This window comes from Pyrus communis, chromosome 4 (assembly GCF_041283825.1).
Source record: "Pyrus communis isolate YQ-2024b chromosome 4, ASM4128382v1, whole genome shotgun sequence".
Taxonomy (NCBI): domain Eukaryota; kingdom Viridiplantae; phylum Streptophyta; class Magnoliopsida; order Rosales; family Rosaceae; genus Pyrus; species Pyrus communis.
The window spans coordinates 22,424,873-22,448,477 of record NC_142568.1 but is presented as its reverse complement, the minus strand read 5'-3'; the positions used below and the strand labels follow the sequence as shown (position 1 = coordinate 22,448,477).

General features: G+C 38.6%; 4 protein-coding genes and 1 non-coding gene across 10 annotated transcripts; 4 read left to right on the top strand and 1 right to left on the bottom strand.

The window, feature by feature from the left end:
* The first annotated feature begins 989 nt into the window (after positions 1 to 989).
* On the top strand, positions 990 to 5,370 carry LOC137722542 (bifunctional 3-dehydroquinate dehydratase/shikimate dehydrogenase, chloroplastic). 3 transcript variants are annotated; one of them, XM_088693049.1, is made up of 12 exons: positions 990 to 1,044; positions 1,166 to 1,587; positions 2,003 to 2,235; positions 2,572 to 2,677; positions 2,865 to 3,083; positions 3,176 to 3,522; positions 3,641 to 3,704; positions 3,818 to 3,926; positions 4,043 to 4,186; positions 4,534 to 4,682; positions 4,848 to 5,010; positions 5,129 to 5,370. In XM_088693049.1, the coding sequence occupies exons 2-12, from the start codon at positions 1,567 to 1,569 to the stop codon at positions 5,170 to 5,172; spliced, it is 1,599 nt and encodes a 532-aa protein (XP_088549175.1). In that variant the 5' UTR covers positions 990 to 1,044; positions 1,166 to 1,566; the 3' UTR covers positions 5,173 to 5,370. The 3 variants fall into 3 exon arrangements, with proteins under 3 accessions (XP_088549175.1, XP_068317671.2, XP_068317672.2); XM_068461570.2 differs by lacking the exon at positions 990 to 1,044 and having other exon boundaries at positions 1,092 to 1,587; XM_068461571.2 differs by lacking the exon at positions 990 to 1,044 and having other exon boundaries at positions 1,255 to 1,759.
* Positions 5,371 to 8,345: 2,975 nt separating this feature from the next.
* LOC137722561 (uncharacterized) lies at positions 8,346 to 13,610 on the top strand. Of its 3 annotated transcripts, none has more exons than XM_068461592.2 (3): positions 8,346 to 8,601; positions 9,901 to 10,056; positions 10,142 to 13,610. In XM_068461592.2, the coding sequence occupies exon 3, from the start codon at positions 10,257 to 10,259 to the stop codon at positions 13,497 to 13,499; it is 3,243 nt and encodes a 1,080-aa protein (XP_068317693.2). In that variant the 5' UTR covers positions 8,346 to 8,601; positions 9,901 to 10,056; positions 10,142 to 10,256; the 3' UTR covers positions 13,500 to 13,610. The 3 variants fall into 3 exon arrangements, with proteins under 3 accessions (XP_068317693.2, XP_068317694.2, XP_088549174.1); XM_088693048.1 differs by having other exon boundaries at positions 8,511 to 8,729; XM_068461593.2 differs by lacking the exon at positions 9,901 to 10,056 and having other exon boundaries at positions 8,468 to 8,601.
* Positions 13,611 to 14,050: 440 nt separating this feature from the next.
* Positions 14,051 to 14,122, bottom strand: TRNAP-UGG (transfer RNA proline (anticodon UGG)). The gene has a single exon. It is a non-coding gene; the product is annotated as a tRNA-Pro (tRNA).
* A 60-nt stretch (positions 14,123 to 14,182) lies between these two features.
* On the top strand, positions 14,183 to 15,788 carry LOC137723516 (Ribosomal L18p/L5e family protein). The gene is made up of 3 exons (XM_068462716.2): positions 14,183 to 14,352; positions 14,798 to 14,971; positions 15,230 to 15,788. Exons 2-3 carry the CDS (start codon positions 14,861 to 14,863, stop codon positions 15,680 to 15,682), a joined length of 564 nt encoding a protein of 187 aa, XP_068318817.1. The 5' UTR covers positions 14,183 to 14,352; positions 14,798 to 14,860; the 3' UTR covers positions 15,683 to 15,788.
* Positions 15,789 to 17,928: 2,140 nt separating this feature from the next.
* Positions 17,929 to 23,376, top strand: LOC137722179 (uncharacterized). Of its 2 annotated transcripts, none has more exons than XM_088693045.1 (5): positions 17,929 to 18,062; positions 18,223 to 18,263; positions 20,796 to 21,946; positions 22,028 to 22,144; positions 22,256 to 23,376. In XM_088693045.1, the coding sequence occupies exons 3-5, from the start codon at positions 20,843 to 20,845 to the stop codon at positions 23,183 to 23,185; spliced, it is 2,151 nt and encodes a 716-aa protein (XP_088549171.1). In that variant the 5' UTR covers positions 17,929 to 18,062; positions 18,223 to 18,263; positions 20,796 to 20,842; the 3' UTR covers positions 23,186 to 23,376. The 2 variants fall into 2 exon arrangements, with proteins under 2 accessions (XP_088549171.1, XP_088549172.1); XM_088693046.1 differs by having other exon boundaries at positions 17,941 to 18,062; positions 20,952 to 21,946.
* Positions 23,377 to 23,605: the final 229 nt, after the last annotated feature.

The following is a 23,605-nucleotide window of genomic DNA, read 5'->3' as shown; positions in this document are numbered from 1 at the left end:
CCTCCTCCAACCTCTGCCATCCTACAACCCCACTCTCGTCTTCTTTTCGTCCGCCCCACCTCATCTCCTCCTCAAAGCTCTCCCCTTCAGTCCGGAGGGGTTGAATCAATCGGGTTTTCTGGTTAGGGGAGTGACGGCTGCCACTCCTCGCCTTCATGTGGCTTCGTCACTGCATATAGCGTATCATCTCGTGTTCAAAATACACTGAAAAATTTCTTCATCAAATGAAAAGCATGGACTCTTATCTGATCACATGTAAACCATTAGTAAATAAACAAAATAAAATTACATAAAACATCTATACAAAACAGACAATGTGGTGGTTGCCTCAATTCACAATTTCGTCCTATGTGCCACCTTATCGAAGTTTGAGTTTCCCTACCAGTAGTCCTCAAAGGTTTGCAATCTGTAAATTATAAAATAAATTCATACCGGTATCAATTGACAATTAGATATCACGCATAAGTCCTTTCAGCTTGAAATTGTGAATATACTTTAACCGGTGGTGAAATAATCAATCTCTCTCTAACCACTACGTTACCAGAAAAAATTCCCACCTTCGAAAAGTACAAATATGAAAAGGAAAAAATAAATAAATAAAAACCCTCGAAATTGTGGATCTAGGTTTGGCCGGGCACACACCAAACCTTCACTATATACGCCAGGACTTGCCAATTGCAATTGGGGGAAAAGACAAAACACAGGTAGGTGGGACAAGTGGGAAATTAACTGACCCTTCGTACTTTCCAATATCTTTTTGGTTAATCCTTTTGTCGGATTTCGTGAGTGACTAATCGAATTTCACATTTAAGAAAAATTTTGAAAAATAATATTCGAACCTAATAAAAAGAATGAACGGTTTGAATTATATCAATTTTACGGTCAGAGTTGCAATCCAATTTGGTTCGTTCCCAAGTGGGCCAACAAGAAGGGCAATATGATAATTTCAACCTGCTTCATCTACCTACTGCCTCCGCTCCAGCTGCCCTGCTCCTCTGCCAAGGAAGTAACCGATTCCAAAATTTCAAAAGTTAGTTAGTTTCGGTAAAAAAATTCGTCCATACAAAGTTAAAAATGCAAAAGCTAATGGCAGATATATTTACTAGGATTTACTGGCTGAAAATCCTTTATGTTTTATTGTTTTTTTTTCCTTTTCCTTTAGCAGGATCGGAAAAAAAATCAGAGAAGAAGGGAAGAGGGTTACGGCTTCTTCTGGCCTGTTTCTATATATTCCACCTACCACATCCACCAAGCACCAACCTCACTGTCTCCCTCCCTCCCTCCCTCTCTCTCCTCTCTCTTTCTCTCTCTAGACAAATAGGAGTTGGTTTTGCTGGCATTGGTCGCCGCCACATTTGAAGTTCCAAACCATACGTAATTGAAGGACAATGACTATCGGCACCCTCTCTGTAATCTAACTTGTTCTTTCTGCACCCAAATTCTCTCTCTACTCTGTTTTCTCCTCTCTCTCTCTCTCTCTCTCTCTCTTTGTAGACCAATAGGAGTTGATTTTGCTGGCATTGCTAGCCACCTTTGAAGTTCCAAACCTTACGCAATTGAAGGGAAATGACTCGCGGCACCCTCCCGGTAATGTAACTTGTTATTTCTGCACCCAAAATTCTCTCTCTACTCTGTTCTCTCTCTCTCTCTCTCTCTCTTCTGTTCTGTTCTGTAGTTAAGAGGGCAGTGAGGATTATTATAGCAAATTTTGGATTTGAATGCTACTTGTTTGAGTCTTGGTTCTCTGGGTGCCAAACTGGTAAATTTTGGATTTGAATGCTACTTGTTTGGTTACTGAGCAAATGGAGGGAAAATAAAAACGACCCAGAAAATTTGGGCTTTTTGGTTTTTATGGGTTTTCATTTGCCTCCATTGCTAACCGAAGAAGTCAATTCCTTTCTGCTCCATATGTGTGAAAATGTGGTGTAGTTTCGCAGGTTCATGTTGCGAATTGTATAACCTGTGTACTTATTTTTGTTTGTTTCATTTGGTGAACTTTCAGTTGGCAGCTTCGGATCTTCATATCATGGATGGAACTCGAAGAAATTCCACACTGATATGTGCGCCGGTAGTGGCGGATTCAGTTGATCAGATGCTGGTCCAAATGGGGAAGGCAAAGGAAGTTGGCGCTGACCTCGTTGAACTTCGGGTTGATTTTTTGAAGAACTTCAGTCCAAGATACGACCTCAGTGTATTGATCAAACAAAGTCCTTTGCCTACCCTTGTCACTTACAGGTAATCGTTGAACCGATTGATATATCACTTAGTTTAATGCAATCTATTCACAGTATATACTAGTTACAGTTCTGGAGTTCAAGAATTTAAGAGCGTCGGATTGAATAATGTCTGCCGAGTCTAAAGTTACGAGTTTTTGGATGCTGAGTAATCGCGTTAGACTAAAGGATACGAGTAGTTTGATTTCTTTGTGTATGTTCTTTTAGTTGCTTCATGTTCAAACTGGCCTTGCTGCTGCATATATGTTTTGCGTATTTTGTTGAATTCATTTCGGCGTGGTAGTGTCTCTGTTAAGTGCAGTCTAGCAGTATTTCTTATGCTTCATTTACCTTGTAGGCCAGCATGGGAAGGCGGTCAATACAAGGGTGACGACAAGCAGCGACAAGATGCACTGCGTATAGCCATGGATTTGGGAGCGGATTTTATTGATGTCGAACTTAAGGTACTAATTTCAGGTATCTTTGAATAGTTATGCAACCTCTAATGACAGAAAACTTGTTAGCTTAAAGCAGAGACGAACATAAAAGTATACAAGTTGGAATTTGTTTTTCTTGCAATGAGTCCGTCGGAACCTAAGTTGGCAACTGCTAATCTAGTCATTAAGTCTTTCGAGGTTTTTTCTTTTGAAGGTAGCCGACGAGTTCTACAATTCCATTCAAGGGAGGAAGCCAGAAAAGGTCAAAATCATTGTTTCTTCACACAACTATGAGAAAACTCCATCCGCCGAGGAAATTGGTGATCTTGTTGCAAGGATACAAGCTACGGGAGCTGACATAGTGAAGATCGCAACAACTGGCTTAGACATCACCGACTCTGCACGTGTATTTCAAGTATTAGCGCATTCTCAAGTAAGTGACTCAAACCCGTTCATCTGATTTTGAGTCATCTCATTATCGACATCTTCTGCAGCGTATAAATGACATTTCAACTCAAACTGCAGGTCCCAATGATAGGGCTTGTTATGGGAGAGAAGGGTTTGATCTCACGCGTACTTAGTGCAAAATATGGTGCATTCCTCACTTTTGGTACAATAGAGGCGGGAGTAGTATCGGCTCCTGGCCAGCCCACCGTAAGAGATCTATTGGACTTATACAACTTCAGACTTATAGGGGCCGATACCAAAGTACTTGGTGTGATAGGAAATCCTATCAGTCACAGCAAAATCCCTCATCTTTACAATGCAGCATTCAGATCTATCAATTTCAATGGAATTTATTTGCCTTTGTTGGTTGATAACGTTGCGAATTTTATTGACACTTATAACTCCCCCGACTTTGTTGGATACAGGTAAATTCTGATCTCAGAAACTTCAGCATAGCTTGTACTGTTTTTAGTAAGTTCACTTAGGAATTCCCCAGTGAGTTCTTTCAGAAAATGGAGTGACTTTCATATATATGAAACGCAGTTATAGAATTCCTCACAACGACGCTGGGATTAAATGCTGTGATGAAATCGATCCAAATGCCAAGGTACATTATTTCTTTCGCGCATATTGTCATAGCATCCCATCCCGACAGTGTCAATATTTTGACATTAAATTTCTCTAGAAAAGATCGTTGAGCCTTCTAGCTGTTTTTTACAGGAAATAGGAGCTATTAGTTGCATGATCAGGAACCCGGCTGATGGGAAATTAAAGGGCTACAATGTGGATTATCTTGGAGCAATTGCAGCCATTGAGGAAGGACTTCAAGGTTTCTTTGCATTTCACAAGCTTTTCAATATTCATGGACAAACTGTTATAAAATCAGTTCCTGGATCGAGCTATTTTGATAGGGTGGATAACAAACCGCTATTATTTTCTGCGCAGCATTAAATGGTTCAAGTAATGGATCTGGTTCCCAGTTAGCTGGTAAACTATTTGTCGTCATGGGAGCTGGTGGTGCTGGAAAGGCACTTGCACATGGTGGAAAACAGAAAGGAGCAAGAGTGGTAGTTGCCAATCGCACATATGGTGAGAAACTTCAGTCATGTCCTTCTACTCCGATTGCCAAGTTTCTCGGTCTTAATCCTTTACCAAATACAAGCTTAAAATGCTGGGAAAGGAAAAGATAATGAACTTCATAAAATGTTGTAAGGTTAACTACGAATCATGTGAAAACCGAAAAACTGCCTTACGCTTTGATGAAATAGAACGTAAATATTGATTTGATGCGAAATGGAGAGGAACTATCGTTTTACTTAAATCCGTTCTCTCCATCTCTTTTTCCATGTAATTTGAAGTGGCAACTGCGTTAGTCAGCTTGATTGATGGTCCTATTTCTTCGAGAATTCATAGTTTTTTCTTCTTCCAACTGCTAGACAAAGCCAAGGCACTTGCAAACAAAGTTGGAGGAGAAGCTATCACTCTTGCTGAATTGGAAAATTTCCATCCAGAGGAGGGAATGGTTCTTGCAAACACCACATCGGTTGGAATGAAGCCGAGAATTGATCAAACACCCTTATCCAAGGTTTGTCCGCATTACACATAAAGTGATCAATTCGATACAAAGATTATGTTTTCTTGAACCTTCGCGTTGCAACTAAGTAGCAACATATTTCTTTCTATTATGATTAGGACAGTCGCGCATATCTCTTCATCGTTTGACGTATATCTTCGCTCTTTCTTTTGACAGAACGCTTTGAAGAACTATTCTTTGGTGTTTGATGCCATTCTTACACCTAAATGGACAAGACTCTTACAAGAAGCACAAGAGTCTGGTGCAGCCGTTGTTTCCGGGACGGAAATGTTCCTCAATCAAGCATTTGTACAGGTTGAAAAGTTTTCTGGTTCACCTGGTAAGTTCAACACGAAAGACTTAACAATTGTAAATTTCTCTGTAAAATCTTTCTGCATATTAACCGCCTTTTCAACCGTTATCTCATGTTCCCTTCCTTTCGTTGTTCACTAATGCAGCACCAAAGCAACTGATCAGGGATGTGTTGGCAAGAAATGCATGAGGAATGTGCCTCAAATCTCCCGTTCCGGCCAATCCTGTGCTTTTCCAATTGTGGTTAACGGGAAGATTTAGCACAAAACCTAGCGCAGTGGCGTTTCATCATTCATACAGCCGACTTCGTATGGTGAGATACAGTTTTGTTGTTGTTGTTGTAGCTATTAACTTACCATGTTTTACCAATAAAATTTTCAATTTCACATATGGAGTGTCTTGTGATTCTGGTGAACATGAATTTCGAAATGTTTTGTACTTACCTTAGGTCATAAATAATTCATTAGACAAAATGCGTGAATCGATACAATTTCAAAATCTTAGGTGCCAACAGCCAATAGGAGAAAATTGAAACCTCATGGCTTATTTTGAAAATCACTCCAAACAGGGAGGTGTGCAATGTAAGAGGCAACGGGGGTTAGGTTAAGCTACACAATGTCTCAGCCATAACAATTTGGTTGACGTCTTTGACGAGAATCGAATCTAAGACATATCATTTATTACTGAATACCACTATAATATGGATATTCACTTTTTAATTCTAGATAAAATTGTAGTAATGGTCACTCAACTTTAACCTAATTGGATTAATGATCCCTTGACTAAAAATTCATGATCATTGATCACTTAACTCATCAAACTGTGTAACTATGGTCATTTTCGTCAACTCTGTTAGAATTCCATCAAAATATTGAGTCATATTGGCATGACTGTTGCTACAACTGGGTTAAAAAATGAACTATTTATCCAATTGGTTTAAAGTTGATGGATCATTTCTCCAATTGGATTAAAATTGAGGAACCATAGCTACAACTTTTCACATTTGGTTTTCCATATATTTTCCCCTGATTCAGTCTCACGTGCGAGACACGTGACTCATTTTGACGGAAGTTCTAACAGAGTTGATGAAAATGACCATAATTGCACATTTTTATAAGTTAAGAGACCAATAGTCATAGACTTTTTGTTGATGGATTATTATTTCAATTAGGTTAAAGTTGAAGAACTATTTTACTCTAATTTATACTCTCAAACCTTTATAATATGGATAATACTCATTTAACGGTACAACTTTCATAATATATATGGTTCATTCTCATAAAAAAAAATCATGCAAAGATTATCTTAAGAAAAGATCTCTTAAATTGGAGAGCATTTAATTATTCATATATTTATACATATATAGAAGAAATCAATGGTTTTAGTAATGATTAACATTCTCGTAATAAATCCTCGATTTGTTCTTTTTAGATGGATGACTATATTAATCTTCAATTTAATCTTTTATTATATAAAATGATATATAAATGATGACCAAGAAAACAAATAGTTCTGATTTGGATAATTGTAGGGTAAATATTTGTCGATTACAAGTGGGTGCTAAACAGGTGCACCATGGGTGGATGCAATTATAATTCAAAAAGTATGTCATTCCACCATGCCGGGTTCATCACATTGTCCATCCACTTGTTATTAACGTATTTTTATTGTACAAATTATATGTTCGCAACTGTTTATTACTTAGTCATTATTTAAAGATAACCTATGCAAATGGTGGACTATCCTTATGCTCAGGGCCTTCCTTTTTAACACATTATGATCGGCAGGGCCGGTCTAGAGATTTTTGAGACCCGGGATGACGTCAAAAAATGTGCCCTCACTTTATATAAGAAAATTATTTGTCTTCACACGTAAGACATCGATAAAATTATACTTAGAAAATCACTTCAAACTTAATAATTTAGAAACAAGGAAAAAATAATTTATTTTGTATCGTGAGAAGAGAAACTAAAAAACTCTAGGTTTACAAGTAGATAGATATGAGTTTTGTTTTCCATCTGAACTTTTAAAGTGTTTTTGTATAAATTGTGAGGTGTTTTTTTCTTATTTACTAACCTTGTCAATATGGGACTAAAAAAATAATGATATTTTTGAGTCTTTAATTGATATGTATAAGTAATAAATTGGTACTAAATTAAATTTTTTGGTGACACGTTATATGATTTGCAAATTCGATCTAAAAAGTTGATCAACGCATTACTCTTTGTGGAAGATTAGACTTGAATTGGAACAAATGTTTAAAAATAACAACCCACATAGCTACTAGCTATTAATTAAAAATAAATTAACAACCAAACAAAAATTCGTAAAAATTGAAAAGAATAAACATGCACTTAGCATTTCGAACTTAGGACCTATCGTTAATTTTAAACAACAAAAATCATTGATTCTAATTAAACTTCTTGATCATTTAGCCAAATTTTATATATTTATACTCTTATGAAAAGAAATTTGTAAAAATTGAAAAGTAAATAAGCACACATGGTGTTTTGAACTCAAAACCTCCTTATCAAGTTCAAACAAGGAAACCACTATTTCTAGTTAAACTTCTTTGTCAATGAACCAAATTTTATAAATTTATATTCTTATGAAAATATATACAAATATACCGCCCTAATAATTTTGGTGCCCCCAATTATTTTGGGTCCCGGACAGTTGCCCTGCCCGCACTGGGCCTGGGTTGGCCCTGATGACCGGTGTAGATTAGCGTAGAGTACCATTTGTAATAGTAATAAAAAAGCTATTTATTAAATCGATAATTTCAGAACTTTCACCAGTTTTTAGTTGTTCAAGAAAATATCTTAGACGCATTGAACATCGATAATTTCGAAGTCATTCATTAAATCGATAATGTCAGAACTATCAACAACTTTTCAAAATTTCAAGAAAATATCTCTAACATATTGAACGTCTTTTGGCTAACGTCACACCATTTAATTAGAAATGAGATTATCGATAGCTTCAAAGTCATTCATTAAAGGGTGCATTTTTGCTCATACCATATTTATCACCATTGAATAAGTTTAAATTTTAAAATTATGTCTATCCACTACACAGATCTCTTTCATTAAATCGATAATTTCAGACCTCTCAACAACTCTTCAATTTTTCAAGAAAATATCTCAAACGTATTGAACATCTTTGGCTAACATCACACCGGTCTAACCAGAAACGGGATAATTCCAATGCAGTCAACGCGTAAAAACCCTAACCCCGCAAAGTCGTCCAATCCAACGGTCCTTATTGGAGATCAAGACCACAACAAAGTGGCAAAGCCCACTGTGTCTAGACATTTCCTGAAATTTCAAATTTAAATATGGAAGCCAATGTCATTGACAGTTTGGACGCAGAAGAGAGTGAAATTCCCAAAAAACCCCAACCAACAGCCTTTGGTTTTAGCGGCCCGCGAACAAAATATTTCAGGATAAATAAACCCGAAATTGGAATTTCACACGAAACTCAGACTCCTCTTCCCCATCTCGCCACCACACCCTCTCTCTCCGCTCTGCCTCTAACTATTTCGCTCAGTTTCGCTTCCCGCTCTCTCTCTCTCCTCTCTCTCTCTAGAAGTGGAAACCCTAGCAATCTACGATCACCAGTAAGCTCCCTCTCTCTCTCTCTCTCTCTCTCTCTCTCTCTCCATATCTCACCGAGCTAATTCTGGTCAGCGAGATTTCTAGGGTTTTTGAAATTCTGCATAATTACAATTTAGCCATCCGATCCTGGGTAATTTTACTCTAGCTCCTTGCTTTGTTGGAATGCTTATTTGCTGAGCTTAATTTTGGCTGTTTGGTCTCCACCTCTGGATCTCCGATCATGCATTTACTTTGATTTGTACTTTTTGGTTGGCTTGCAAATATCATTTTTGGTTTTTTGTAATTTGTGTATGCTAATATGTTTGGATTTTGGTTGATTATATTGTGCATTGGGAAAATATGATTGTTTGTGAGGGTATGCTTTGGTAGATGAGAAAATTAATGGAGGGAGCTAGAAAGTTAAGCGCTCAAGTCCTTTTGTTTTTAGTTTTTAAAGTATTCTGAAATTTCTATGATTTTTGAATAACTGTGGTCTTTTGGGGAATATGGTTGGGTATTTTTTTTTTCCAGTTTTACTTTTGAGTTTTAGGGTGTGATTTGAAGGACTAATTGGATGCATCAGATGCTGATACTTTTGAAAGGGATAGCAGGAATGTGAATTTTCGTTTAGAGCACACGCATTGCATATGTATGTTTCTACATGCAATGATGCATACAGATTGTCCATATTTCATAATGTTCCCGTGGTTGGCGGCAATAGTTTTCCATGTTATCGTTGCTGCGAAATGGTTTTTTGGCAACCCTCGGTGTGGATAGAAGGAGATGGAAGTAATTTGGGATATTTTCTTTGCTCCAACCATTTTCTGTGATTTGAAGAGGCTACAGCACTTGTAACTTGATAGGGTTATTTCTATTGGTTTTCTTGGATTTTTTTGTCTAAGGCGACAGGAAGAAGGAAAAGGTAGAGTTGCGGGTATTTTCTGTAGTATGGGTGTGTGGTGGGAAAGGAATAAGAAGAGGTCGGAAGATTTTATTAGGGAGGGATGGATGTTTTATGGGACAAAAGTAAGCTTTTGGGCTTCAGTTTAGGCTTTTGCTACTTTGAAATTGTGGGGAACTTCCATTTTTCTTGATTCTGTATTTGCTGTTTTTACAGCTCATCGAGGATGATGGTTTTTGTTTTGCGTATGCAAGAGCTTTATTATGTTTGCTCTGTTATATTTAGTTGATACCTTGTCCTCCAAGATTGTAATTGATTGTTTTTTAAATAAAACTTTGTTCAATATATAAAGTAAGACCCTATAAATATGGATTGACATATTAATTGTTTCTGATTCTTTAAAATGGATTTTGGTCGGCAGGTTTGAGATCTCTGTCTTGGGCTTCCACAGTTTGGGTGGTAGTTATATGTGAATGGGACTGTCCTGAACGTTTTGTTCAGGATAATCCAGATTGTTGTTTCTCGTACTTTACAGGATCTATTTTCTCCTGATCATCTTGATAATACTTACTGAATGGTAAGTGAACTTGTTGTTTCATGTTAGTTAGATAAATACATAGCTGGGGGTCATGCTTGACTTAAGTTGCTTTGCTTGTGTACAGGGTGAAGATTTGGATGACTAGAGAGTGGGCAGGCGGGGTTGGATTTCATTTGCTTTGTATTGGTGTATATCCTGTATGTGAAAGAACTTAAGTGGATTTTAATTCTAAATCAGCCATGGAGTGCAACAAAGAGGAGGCGTTCAAAGCAATGCAACTATCAGAAGTAAAGATGCGAAACAGTGATTTTACAGGAGCAAGGAAGATGGCACAAAAGGCACAACGACTCTTCCCTGGGATTGAGAACATTGAGAAATTACTTACAGTCTGTGAAGTTCACTGTTCATCGGAGAACAAAATAGGATTTGAAATGGACTGGTATGGAATTCTTCAGATTCAGAAATCTGATGATGATGTAACCATCAAGAAACAGTACAGGAAGCTGGCGTTGTTACTTCATCCTGATAAGAATAAGTTTGCTGGTGCAGAGGCTGCTTTTAAGTTGATTGGGGAAGCCAACAGGGTGCTAACAGACCAAGCAAAGCGCTCTACGTACGACATGAAGTGTAGAGCTCAATTGAAAACTGGTTCTTCAATACCATCAGCTCACCCGTCAAATGGAAACTTATTTGTCAGGAAACAAAATGATACTCCTCAGTCACAGTTCCCACCAGACACATTCTGGACATGTTGTCCTTTTTGTAAGATAAAATACCAATACTTCAAAGATTTTGCAAATCGATTGCTGCGCTGTCAAAAATGCAGAAGAGCCTTTGTTGCTCAAGATTTGGGTATTCAATCTCAGGGTGCTCATCCAGAATCTGTCGGGAATCAATTTCCAAATCGAAAAGAGCCTCCAAGTCAGGGTACTTCAAATGCAGCCCCACAAAGTAATGGTGGTACTGGAAAGCCATCCTCCACACGATTTCATTATGGAAAGGCAACCTCAAATCCATCGTCAAAGGCTGGAATTGCCACTGATGTTAAAATATCCCAGTCTGGTCCTGTGAAGTCTCCTGTGAAATCCAAGGATTCAAAAACTTCAGGAAATATGAACAAAAAAAGAGGAAGGGAATCCAGTGAAAGCTGTAAACCTTCTGAACTCAATGAAGGTCATCACCATAGGAGATCTTCGAGGATCAAACAGAATCTTTCTTACAATGAAAATCTAAAAGATGATGATGATTTTGTGAGTCTGCCCAAAAGGTCGACGGATAGTCAATTTTCCAGTGATACTGAAATGGAGAGGAAGAATGCAGCTGCGGATGTTGGGGTATCAAAAAATAATAGTCAACCAGGTTGTGCTACTACTGCTGCAGTGGGTGGACATAAGAAAGAGGCAAAACAAAAAGTGAATGCCCCTCTAGAAGAATGTTTGCCCAGCAAAAGAAGCAAAACTGCTGAATTCGAGCAAAAGGTGGAGGAAGCAGCTATGCCAGATAAAGATGACGATAAGTCCAAAGCTGATAATGGTTCTGGACCAAATTCAAATGTCACATCCACATCCATACCAGCAGGCGTTCTGGTTCCTGATCCTGAATTCAATAAGTTCATGCTTGATGTGGATACGTTAGAGAATGTGTTTAGTGCTAATCAAACATGGGCTCTTTACGATCCACTAGATGGACTGCCCAGATTCTATGCTCGTATCAAGAAAGTATTCTCCCCTGGATTTAAGCTGAGATTCACCTGGTTGGAGCCCAGTCCAGATGACCAACGTGAGGTTGCTTGGTGTAACAAGGAGTTGCCTGTTGCTTGTGGCAAGTACACGCTTGGTGCCACTGAAGAAGTTACAGATCATCTTATGTTTTCTCATCAGATGCACTGCATAAAAGGCAGTGGCAGAAGCTCTTTTTTCGTATATCCTAAGAAGGGAGAAACCTGGGCTCTCTACCAGAATTGGGATATTGGGTGGAGTTCTGAGCCTGAAAAGCATTTACCGTACAAGTTTGATTTTGTGGAAGTATTGTCGGATTTTGTCGAAAATTATGGTGTTGGAGTTGCTTATCTGGGCAAAGTAAAAGGTTTTGTCAGTCTATTTCAGCGAAGGGAGCAGCATGGGGTTGTCATGTTTCAAGTACTACCGAATGAGCTATATCGATTTTCTCATCGAATTCCCTCTTTCAAGATGACAGGTACTGAGAGAGAGGGTGTTCCAGAAGGATCCTTTGAGTTTGATCCTGCTGCTTTGCCCACCAATTCTGACGACCTCATTGCTTCGAAGACGGACAACAGAACCATGAATACTGAAGCTAATGGTTCGTCATGTGACATAAGCGAAAGCAAAACCAAACCTGTAATGAGTTCTGGGAAAGCATGCCCCGCTGAGAAACAGGAGAAGAACTATTCAGAAAGAGAGACTTCAACACGTAGATCTCCACGAATGTCAAATGGCAAGTTTGCGAATTCTGTTAGGCTAGAAGCAACTCAAGGTATTACTGAAGACAATGGCACAAACCAGGGTAACCAAACTCAACCTAGGGGAAGTTCTACTCCGCGGGAGACTGATGAGAGTAACAACACACCAAAGAAGCATCAGAAAAATGATTCCGATGGTAAGTCTTTCAGCCTTAGAAGATCACCAAGGGATGTAAGCAAGAACATTCCGAGACCAAATGTAACTGTGAAGTGCCCAGATTCCGCCAACGATACAAGCCATGCCAGCTTCACTCCGATGAAAGTCAACTCTACTTCTAGTCAGGCACATTCAAGTGTGAGGGATCATCCTTCTGTCAGTTCCTTGAAAATCCCCGTCGCCCCTTCATCTTCATCTCCTCTCCATATTTTATCCCGATCTCAGTTCTATGACTTTGATGGGCAAAAGTCCGAGGACAAATTTCGGCTTGATCAAATCTGGGCACTGTATAGTGACAAGAATGGGATGCCTAGGACTTACGCACAAGTTAAGAAGATTGTGTTGAAGCCAAAATTTCAACTCCATGTAGCGTTGCTCGAACCTTGCTTACCAGAAGACACGACTGAACCGGTTTGTTGTGGGACATTTAAAGTCAAGAGTGGTCAAACCGTGGTCTTCTCCCGCTCGTCATTCTCTCATTGTGTGAAAGCCAAACCTATTGGGAAGACGATGTTTGAAATATACCCCAGGAAAGGCGAAGTTTGGGCATTATACAAGAACTCAGGGAAGAGTGAGTGTGAAATGGTACAAGTCCTGGAAGATAACGAGGAAAGCACAAAGGTTGCGGTTCTGCCACACGTTAACGGATCCAAGTCGTTATTTAGGGCCCCCAGAATCCACAGATCGAAGAATGGCATCATAGACATACCAAGGGCTGAGTTAGGTAGATTCTCTCACCAAGTTCCGGCTTTTCTTCATACCGGGGAGATTGACATCCAGCTTGCAAGCTGCTGGGAGGTTGATCAGTTATCAATTCCTGGTACTATTACAATCGTTTTTAGTTAAATTTAAGCAATGTGGTAAAATGTGGCATCCTTTCTTTGCCATTGATGTATCGATAACTCTTTCGGGGTTGCTGCATGTGAAGAATGGAATGAACTTCAAGGTTATTCTCTCTTTGCTTTTCTTGCATTGTGGATCGGCTTCATGTGTTGCATCGTATGCATGTTCTATCATTGGGACGTCATTGTGGCGATGTCATTACTGCCACATTTAGTTTCGTTACCTCTCAGATTTCTCGAGTCTTAGTGGCAAGAAAGTTCTAAACCAACGGCATGCTTGTTTACACGTAATGAGTATTGGAATTACTCGAACTTTTGACTCACTAAAACAGACGTATTTTTTCCGACTTCTCGTGTGTTTACAAACGCATACGAAATGACTTTATCACTTCAAGCAAGTAAACTTGTCGTAATTGTGAGATTAGGTTGGACTACCAAGGTTGTTCATATGGCTAAGTAATTTACCAGCGAAGGTGGGATTGTTTCAAACAAAGGGCATAACAGTCCCAAAAACTGTTAAAAAAAATAGAAAAACAAAAAATGGTTGTAAGTAGAGGGGCATTCCGAGAATCGAACTCGGGACCTCTCGCACCCAAAGCGAGAATCATACCACTAGACCAAATGCCCACCTTGCCCATTGTGATCTACTTAAAGATAATTATCAGCATAAATCAGGTTTAAAGTCACCCAACAAAAAGCACGAAACCAGAAGTGTGCCGCTGCCCTCTTTTCTTCCGTTTCTTCGGGTCTTTCCACCGCCGGGACATAGTTTGTACGATTTTCTCCCGCTGAAAATCTCCCTGTACGACGCCATTTCTTTCCACACGCCGACGGCGGCTCCTCTCTCCCATATCCAGGTCTCTCTCTCTCTCTCTCTCTCTCTCTCTCTCTGTATCATTTTTTTGTTAAAAATTGGGTATTTCGCATAGTGCACCTTACATGTTCGATGAAATGCTCATGTGAAATGGGGTCTCTGAAAACTTGAAGATTCTGATGAACAATAATACTTGTATCAATTGTTTCACAATTTCCAGTAATTGGTTTTGTTTCCACTTCTCTTTCAGCAGTGTCTTTGTCTCTGTGATTGGGTAGAATCGTAATTTAGCTACGTTTTTCTTTGAACCTAAGGACCTCAGTTTCTAGGGCTCCATTAGCTTCCCAAAAAGGGAACGAATTTGGAAGCAGAATCGCTTCCGTTTCTATTTCTTTTTTGTTTTGCCTGTCACTTGTTCGATGAAATGCTTCAGAGAAGTGAGGTGTTCAAAGTATCGTTCTTTACTGTTGTTTGATTTTTGTTTTCAGCTGATTAGGTACGAGTAGGACCACTCTACATCAAGGTGTCTTGTGTGTGAGTGGAAAGGGAAAATGTTGAAGCAAGTCTTTGGGAAGGTGTGGAATAAAGGGGTTTTTGTGTATGGAGGAAACAGAGCCATGCCTTGCTTGTATGTGCCCACGAGTGATGTTCACAATGGACAGGTACATTCGAAATCCCAATTTCCGAGCACCCATTTGCGTTATATTCTTGAATTTGACGTCACAAAGCCTTGCGTTAGTTTCAAACCAATGATTTTCTCTGAGAAAGACCTAAGAAAGTTAATAAAGATCTATGCTTGAACAAGGTTTGAACTTTTTTTTGTGCTTGGATGATGCCATGAAGATCTGCTAGCCATCTTATTTCTTTCCAGTAGAATTTTTCTGGTGATATCAACTGCCATCTGATTGTGCAATTTACAGGTTCATTGTGCACCGAGAAGTTTTTTCGGGGTAGAGGATTTCCTCGATGATGACAATAGCCGGCCATACACTTACCAGAAGGAGAAGAAGTCCAAAAATCCAACAAAGCATATATCATTTAAACAGCGCACCATAGCCTACATTGAACCATTTACACTGGATGTGTTCATCTCAAAGAGGTTTGTGTCAGCCTCAATCACCCACAGGGTCACAACCAAGCAGGTTGCAACTGCCGGTACCAACTCCAAAGACATTAAAGCTGTACTCAAGTCGCGTTGTGACATACCTGCCTGTTTGGCAGTTGGCCAAATTTTAGCCGATAGGGCAAGAGAAGCCGATGTCTACACTGCTGCTTATACTCCCCGGGACAGGGACAAGTTTGAAGGGAAGATTAGAGCAGTTGTTCAATCCCTCATTGATAATGGGATTGATGTTAAAGTTTATCTTGACTGAATTAGGTTTTATTTTTCTTTGAATTTGATTTTCTTTGGAGAATTTGGGAGGTTTGTATGTAAACTCTTATTTGTGACTATAAAGCATCTTTGCCAATTACTGCAAATTAGCTTTTTTCTGCTCTCCATTTATATGACGAATTGGCAATTGTTTCGTCAAGAACGTGTGGAAAGTGTGATAAATCTGAAACAACACCTCATTGTATGTGTGTCCTTCCCCTTCTATAGGAGAGTAACTTATGTCGAATGAGGTCACCACTACATTGGCATTATGGTTCATGTGGCGTCGCCCGTTCTACGTCTTTTAAAGCATCTTCAATGGGTATGTCAGTTTTTTTTGTCAAATTCTTAATTGATGGCTGATGTGGCATTTTGAAGCATGATGTCAAATTTCTTTATATTCCAACAAGTATATTAGTTATTATTTTACTAACATATAGGGCCCACTTTAAAATAAAATAAACAATAAAATAATTTTGAAAGCTTTATCTTGTAGTGAATTATGTGCCTCACCAATTACAAAATAAATAAAATAGAAATGAAGGCAGCGTCAAAATTGACACTAGAGGTCTTGCTGCCATTCTAGGTCAACTAAAAGATTGTTCCGTTGGAGCAATATTTACTGTCAAAAGCGAGTAGTTAGCATTTCACCTAAGATTTGGCATCTTTTTTGGAGATGGTCTTAAGCACCTAAACTGTCTAAGGTTGATCAGCAAAGTCGCTAGGAGCCTAGGTTTGTTTTTTTTTTTGGGAGAGGGATGAACTGGGTTGGGGTCTTCTTCTTCTTCTTCTTCGGGGGGTTGGGGCAAATTTTTATTTTTTTGGTTGAATCACGCAGGGAAGAAGAAGATGGGGAGAGAGAGAAGGGGGGAGGGGGGTGGATGGGAAGGTTTTGATTTTTTTTTGTTTCAACTTTTTTTTTATTTTAATATTTAAAAATATTAAATGATTTTTTATTTTTTTATTTTTTTAATAGGAAGTGGGGCCTGGTTTAAGCCACGTCAGCATTTAACTGATAAATTAACGGCATGCTAACGGAAGGTATAACATTGGCACAAATTCGTAAGATGAGGTATGAAAGTGTCATGACATCAATAGTTGAGGTAGTTTTTTGTACTTTACCCTAAACTTTTTTATAAAAGTGCTTTTGAAAAAAAAAAAAACAGTATTATAGTGTTTGGTAAACTTTTATGTAAAATAGATATGAAAAAAAACCGGTTTTTCAAAGCTGGGTTTTGCAGCTTCTTGTTTTTGGCTTTTTTTCATCCAAAACTGTGAAAAAAAGTTGAAGCTGAATGTTTACCAAACACAAAAACAGCACCAAGCTTTTTTTGATACCAGTTTTTTTGTATAATCACCTCAGTACCAAACCAGGTCAAAATCAATTGACAACTTTCATTACAACAACCTACTGAATGCCCACGTAGGTTGTAAAAACAGATAGTATAACAACCGTGCTGAATGGCTGCCACATGGATTGGAAAACAAAAACAACAGGATATGAGTTGGATAGGATAATATCCAAAAATCAGGAAAGAAATCATCAAAGGAAATGCCGATAAATTTTAAGGTACGTATATAGAATGCAATGTGGCTTTCTTATATTTTGCAAATAACACAAAAAATTCAAATTTCCATAGTGAACTCCAAAATATGAGAATAAGAAAAAAGGAAAATCAAAATGGGAATTAGCTAGGTTTTTAATTTTCAGTGTCACTTCGATGTAAAGATTTATTTAAGTTATAACACATGTATAACCACTAAGATAACAGATTAATATCAATAACCATACATGTACTTTGTACCACTATCTCGACGTATCACTTGTGTTATCATTACGCAAAAATAATGTCGTTATAAGTAAGGGTCGATATATGGACAAAAAACTAGGTTACTAAAGCGCCTCGTGCATGCCATCTTAAGCAACATTTGATCATTACGCGCATAACACGACCTCATTTCAACAGACGAATGAACTATAATTAAATATTTCAAACATATTTTATTATCTGAAAACTTTTTTAACGTCGACTTAAACATTCAGACCACATTATTTATTTATTTATTTTTTCTATAAGCATCTACCCATATAGTTTTTTTCTCCTCTCTTTATGTAGCTTAATTTTATTTTTGTTTAATGTTGATTTATGGTTTTTTTTTTTTTTTTTTTTTTTTTGCACTTTTGATGCCCTTAAAAAAGAAGGCCAAAAGTAAAAAAATAAAAGAGTTATAAAAGGAGGCCAGTTTGGTCATTTGCAAATTTTAGGCTGGAAAAAGAAAGAGCAAATCGTCCTTAATTTAATTTTCTCTCTTTCCAGGTACTCTCTCCTTCCCGTGGAACGTTCGTCGGATTCTCCCTCAGTCTCTGGTTTCTCTTGAAGGTATCCTCTCTCGCTCTCTCTCTCTCTCTCTCTCTCTCTCACTCTTTCTCACACTCGTTCTCTATCTCTCTCTCTCTCTCTAACTATATAAACCTCTCTCTCTGTCTCTCTAAAACCAGAACCGGTTTCTCGCTGATTAGAAATTTTCTTGTGGTTCTAGGTTTTCAGATTCTCTTGGCTTCTGTTTGGTTGGTGGGAAAGGTAAGGAAACGAAAAACGTATTGAATTTTCATTGTTTGAATTTAAGTTTGAATGCATGTGTTTGCAAGCTCGGACTGTGAAAAAATATGCTGAATTTGATCCTGGTATTGTAATTGTGCTGAATTAAAATTTTATGAGATCTGAGTTTTAGAAAATTGTGTGATTTTGTATTTTATGCTTCTATTTCTTCTCCGGGCAGACAATTAGACAGATAGATGGGGGTGTTAAATTGTTTGTTCAGAAGTAAAGCTTGATTGCTTGCAATTTTGCACGAGTCGGGTCGATTTTAAATTTAATTCAATTGGTTGTTGGATTTCTTTTTTGCAATATACTTGCATGATCAAAACTGGGTTTTGAACAAATGATTGGTTTCGCTTGAGGGGACAGTAAAGATTCTCTTTTTATTTGTTGTTGTTGTTGTTAAAATATGCATCTGGGCTTCATTCTTTCGGGGCATATCCTTCATTCATCAGAATCATCACCACAAGTGCGGTTTGATCAAATGAAAGTCTTGGCATTGCCATGGAAACATGAGGTTTTGTGGTACCTAAGGCTTTAGATGTGATTATATTTTGTGCTTAGAGTGGTTATGGCGGGAGTAACTTTATTACCGGTAATAACGAACAAACGCGCGCTCACTTTTGTTTTGGATTCTTTTTCCAAAGTAGTAGACTATCGAGTACCTCAGATTTTCAACGGCTATTTTGTGTCACCTTAAGGAAATAGCATAAATCTCAGTAACAACGGCACTAGGAGAGAACAGGAAAAGAAAGTGTGCAAATGAAATTTATTGGTCCTGATGCTGCTAGATGTACCGAAAGTGCATGCGTGGCATTTGCATGATAATGCTGAGCCTCCTGTATGGGAAAAACTTAAATACTCAAACCGTTGTCTTGATTTTTATTAATCATTCAATTCCGTTTAATTGAGTAGCTCAGCTAACGGAGCAGATTCCTTAGAATGAACTGTGATATTATTCGCATGTACAAACTTTGCACGTGCAGCATGTTTCTGTTCAGCCAACAAGTATGGTAAAATGGTCACGAACTTAATAGTCAAGCCATTGTCATGATTTTTACTAGAAATTTATTTATGTGATCAATTGTGACAAAGAATTTTCATTAGATTAAGGTAGTGAACCTACTAAATTTTCAACCGTTGTTTGTCTAGAGTCTTCTATTTTATTATATCTGTCACTATTTAGTTTAAGTGGCTTTGATATAGTTGTAGCAGAGCGGCTTCTTGAGTTAGTCTGACTGTTCCCACTTCCTGTGCCATCGAATATAATGTGATTTTGTTTGCAAATACATATAGTACAGTGGAGCTTAGGTCAATTTGAAAATATGAATAGTCCAGTGGTAGTGATACAAACTTTATTGGCGTTTACATCTCAATTGAAATGGCTTGTGCGAAGTGCAACTAAGATTTCTCGACACTTTGGGTAATTGGGCTTCTCTTGCATAGGATATGGTGGTGTTGTTCATGGTTGCCTGGGAATAAGCCTACATATTGAAAAAGAAGTATAATTATGTGTCTTTAGGGGTGTACTCAAGCTTCATAATTTTCAAATGTTTGAGTCTTTGAGGAATGAAAAGAAAATTGTACAACTGTAATTTGATGGCTTAGCGAAGCAGAGGGAAGAGAAACTGGTGGATTGGAAGGGTTTCGTGGAGAAAGAGATTTGTGTTTCTCATGTTTCTAGTGAAATTACGACAACATTGTAGTTTTCACACTAGAGGTATGCTCTTTGTTGAATAAAATGGGGGATGTGACATCCACCTAAAGGTGTGGAAGTTATTGTTCTTACCATATGCACAACGTCATACACGCATACTAATCATGCATGCATATACCAAATGGCCACTGCAATGTATATTTATGTACATATATAGGGGTACACACACACACACGTGTACACAGAGGTATATCTGTTTGTTTGACAACTTCAATGTTGTTTTTAGTTTTTCTTTATTCGTTGTGCATACAGAGGAAGGGTTTTTATCTCTATAGGCAGAGCTTATGTGCATAGACCACCTGTCATACTTTAAACATAAAGGACCATCCGTCTTTTCTCCTTCTAAGATCCGTGCTTCTAGGGTTGGTGATTTTTCAGTATTGAAACTGACTGATATAAGACAATGGCATGCCATTAGAAACCTATTCTGTATTATGCACTGAAATGTTAAAGAGGATTTTGAGTTTGAACAATTCTCTTGGAATGACGATGATACCGTTCCACTTAGCATCCCAAAGGATTTATTTTATTGCCTTCAAAAAAAATAATTTCAGTGCTGCTTAAGTTTTTACATATAGCCAAAACAAGATGAAACATGGAAGGTGCTTTTGCACTCATTCCATTAATTTTTGTTTCTGTTGCTTTTACATTCATTTTCTTTCCTTTTCACTCTGTTTTTCTTTCCTTTTCTTTCTCACATTTGATTGACTCCTCTTCTGGACTGGATATGTGGTTCCTGTGTTCTTCTGTTTTTAATAGAAAACAAAAGAATCACTTCATTACCAAATTGTTTGCAGGATTCGTTTGGCTTTGTAAACCCGATTGTTTAGTATATGGATATACTATGGAACTAGATGATAACTATGTGGAAACAGATAACAGGAAGGAAATAGAGAGTCCTGCAGAAGCATTGAATAATTCAGAGTCATCTGATCAAACCCTCTCTCCTGCAGAAACATCCAACCCACTGAAGTCATCTGAACTGAAGATCCCCTCTTCTGTCGAAGCGTTGAATAATCCAGAGTCATCTGAACAAATCCACTCTCCTGCAGAAACATCCAACACACCAGAGTCATCTGAACTGAAGATCCCCTCTTCTGCCGAAGTGATCAGTCTACCTGCAGAAGTGTTGGATAATCCAGAGCCATCAGAACAAGTCCCCTCACCTGCAGAAACCTCCAACACCGCAGATTCATCTGAACTAAAGATCTCTTCTTCTGCTAAAGTGTTCGGTGGACCTGAGTCTGCTGAAAAGAAAATGTCTTCTCCTGAGGAAGCGTCTAAGAAGCCTGATTTATCTGAAAAGAAAACTGCCTCTTCTGCTGGAGCATCCAGTTCTGGAAAGAGGATCCCAAGATCATTGAAGGGAAAAGCTAAAATCGTGAAGAAAACTCTTGTTCAAAACAGTTTGAAAACTAGCAAAGGTACAGGTACTTCACAAGCTAATGGGAGGAAAAGGAAAAGGAATAGGGGTAACAACGAGAGTAGCAAAACAAGAGAAGAAGATGGCAAGAAGCTGAGTTTAAGTAAACAGAACCAACAGAATATCTTGAAAGAAGAGGCTATGGAGAAGAGCCATCAGGCTCAGAAGAATCCAGAAAAATTTGACGAATCTGAAAAGAGCCAACAAAAACAGAGTACAGAAAAACGACGCGAGTCAGACAAGAGTGTCAAGAGTGAAAAGAACAGTGAAAAACGTGATTATAAGAGAGAAAAGCTTGGTGGTTTGATCTTCATGTGCAGTGGAAAGACAAAGCCAGACTGTTTCCACTACCGTATCATGGGTGTTACAATGGGTAAAAAAGATGTCGTTTTAGGTATCAAACCTGGGTTGAAGCTTTTTCTCTATGATTTCGATCTTAAGTTTTTATATGGGGTTTACAAAGCATCCTCTCGTGGAGGCTTAAGACTTGAGCCAAAAGCTTTTGGTGGGGCCTTCCCTGCTCAGGTCACATTCTCTTAGATCCACCTCCTTGTTTGCTTTTTTATAGTTAACCAGATTTTTGTGCTGATGACTTGCAAATTTCAGGTGCGGTTCAATGTGGAGAAAGATTGTCTTCCCCTACCTGAGAGTGTTTTCAAGAAGGCAATAAAGGAAAACTATGATGGGAAAAACAAGTTCAAAACTGAACTTACGGTTCGACAAGTGAGATAAACTGCTCTCCTCCTATTAATTGCTATTTTTTTCCTTTCCTGGACTGAAGTGCCGTCGTTTCATTACATTTTTGCGGAGTTGTATCCAATATATTCATTTCAGGTCAGGAGGCTCACGGCACTTTTCCGACCAGCTCAAGTGCATTCATCAGTTCTAGCCCCCCGTTCCCCGCTGGAAACAAAAGCTCGGGATCGGGGAGTTCATGAGGGGGTGAGAGAATCACGGCCGCTTTCACACAGGGATGCACGTACTAGAGGTCCTTATGCCCATGCTGATGCAAGGAGTTACCCGGTGTTAGCTCATGAAAGGGACCAGCATGTTGCACACCGAGAGGTGGTACCTGCAAGGAGAGAGGAAACTTCTCATGATTTGTACCTAACTGAAAAGGAATATCGGGCTTATGGTCTTCAGGGAGACAGGAGAAATGTGACTTCTCATCCAATTACTCCAGCTGTAGAATCTCGCCATAGGGAGCATGAAGGAGAGCATCTTCTAAGACAGACAAACTTCATTTACAGAGATGCTGTTCCCGCACATCGAGAAAATGTTCATTCCGATCATCTCTACTTGAATGATACTCATACTCTTGGTGCTAGACTCGAGTTGCCACCTGCAACATCTGCTACTGCCGTGGATGCATATGCAAGGGAGCCGTATTATCGTTCCTATTATGGTTCTTCATTGTCAGACCCATACCTGGCACCCTATAGGAGAGAGGATGTTCTGTCAGGATCTTATTCCGTTGGTGGAAGGGGAGAAAACTACCTAATTGAGGCTGATCCTGTGCAAAGGAAAGAAACCAGCTACGGACCAAGAGACAGTTACCTGATTGAGACTGATCCTGTGTATAGGAGAGAGCCTGATCGTCGTGTAGAGAGATTATCATTGTACTCGAGACATGATGCTGCTGCTGCTGCTGCTTCATTAGGTTATAACCAGAGAGAAACCTACCAGGCGACCAACCCAGATCCTGTGCATGCACCAGTTTCATCTCGTTATGCTTTTGCAGGTCCGTCATGTACCTACCGCTAAATGGAGTTTTTGCATCCCTGTCTATGCAGGGCGTTTCTTTTCTTCAAATTTTTTTTCTTAACAAAAAAACCAACCAGAAAAATAAAACTTTGTGTCAAATATTTAAACTTTCGGATCAAAAATAGGGAGTCTTGAACTTTTTAGTTGTTTCTGTTAAATGGTACTGCTAAAGGTTGCTGTCTTTGATACAAGACTCTGTGCTAGTTATTGCCTTGGTAAGTGTAGTTTATGTAGTGTAGCTTACTCTGTTCGATAAAATGGTATGATTTCCGTACCAGAAAATGCTAGGGCGACCACATTTTGTAGAATACATCGAAACGTCTCTTTGTTAGATGTAAGATCTACTTGTATTGTGGACTTTACTCTTATTAGAGAGATGGTTTCAAGTTGTTATACCGACTCTGGTGGTGGCTGTGTTGC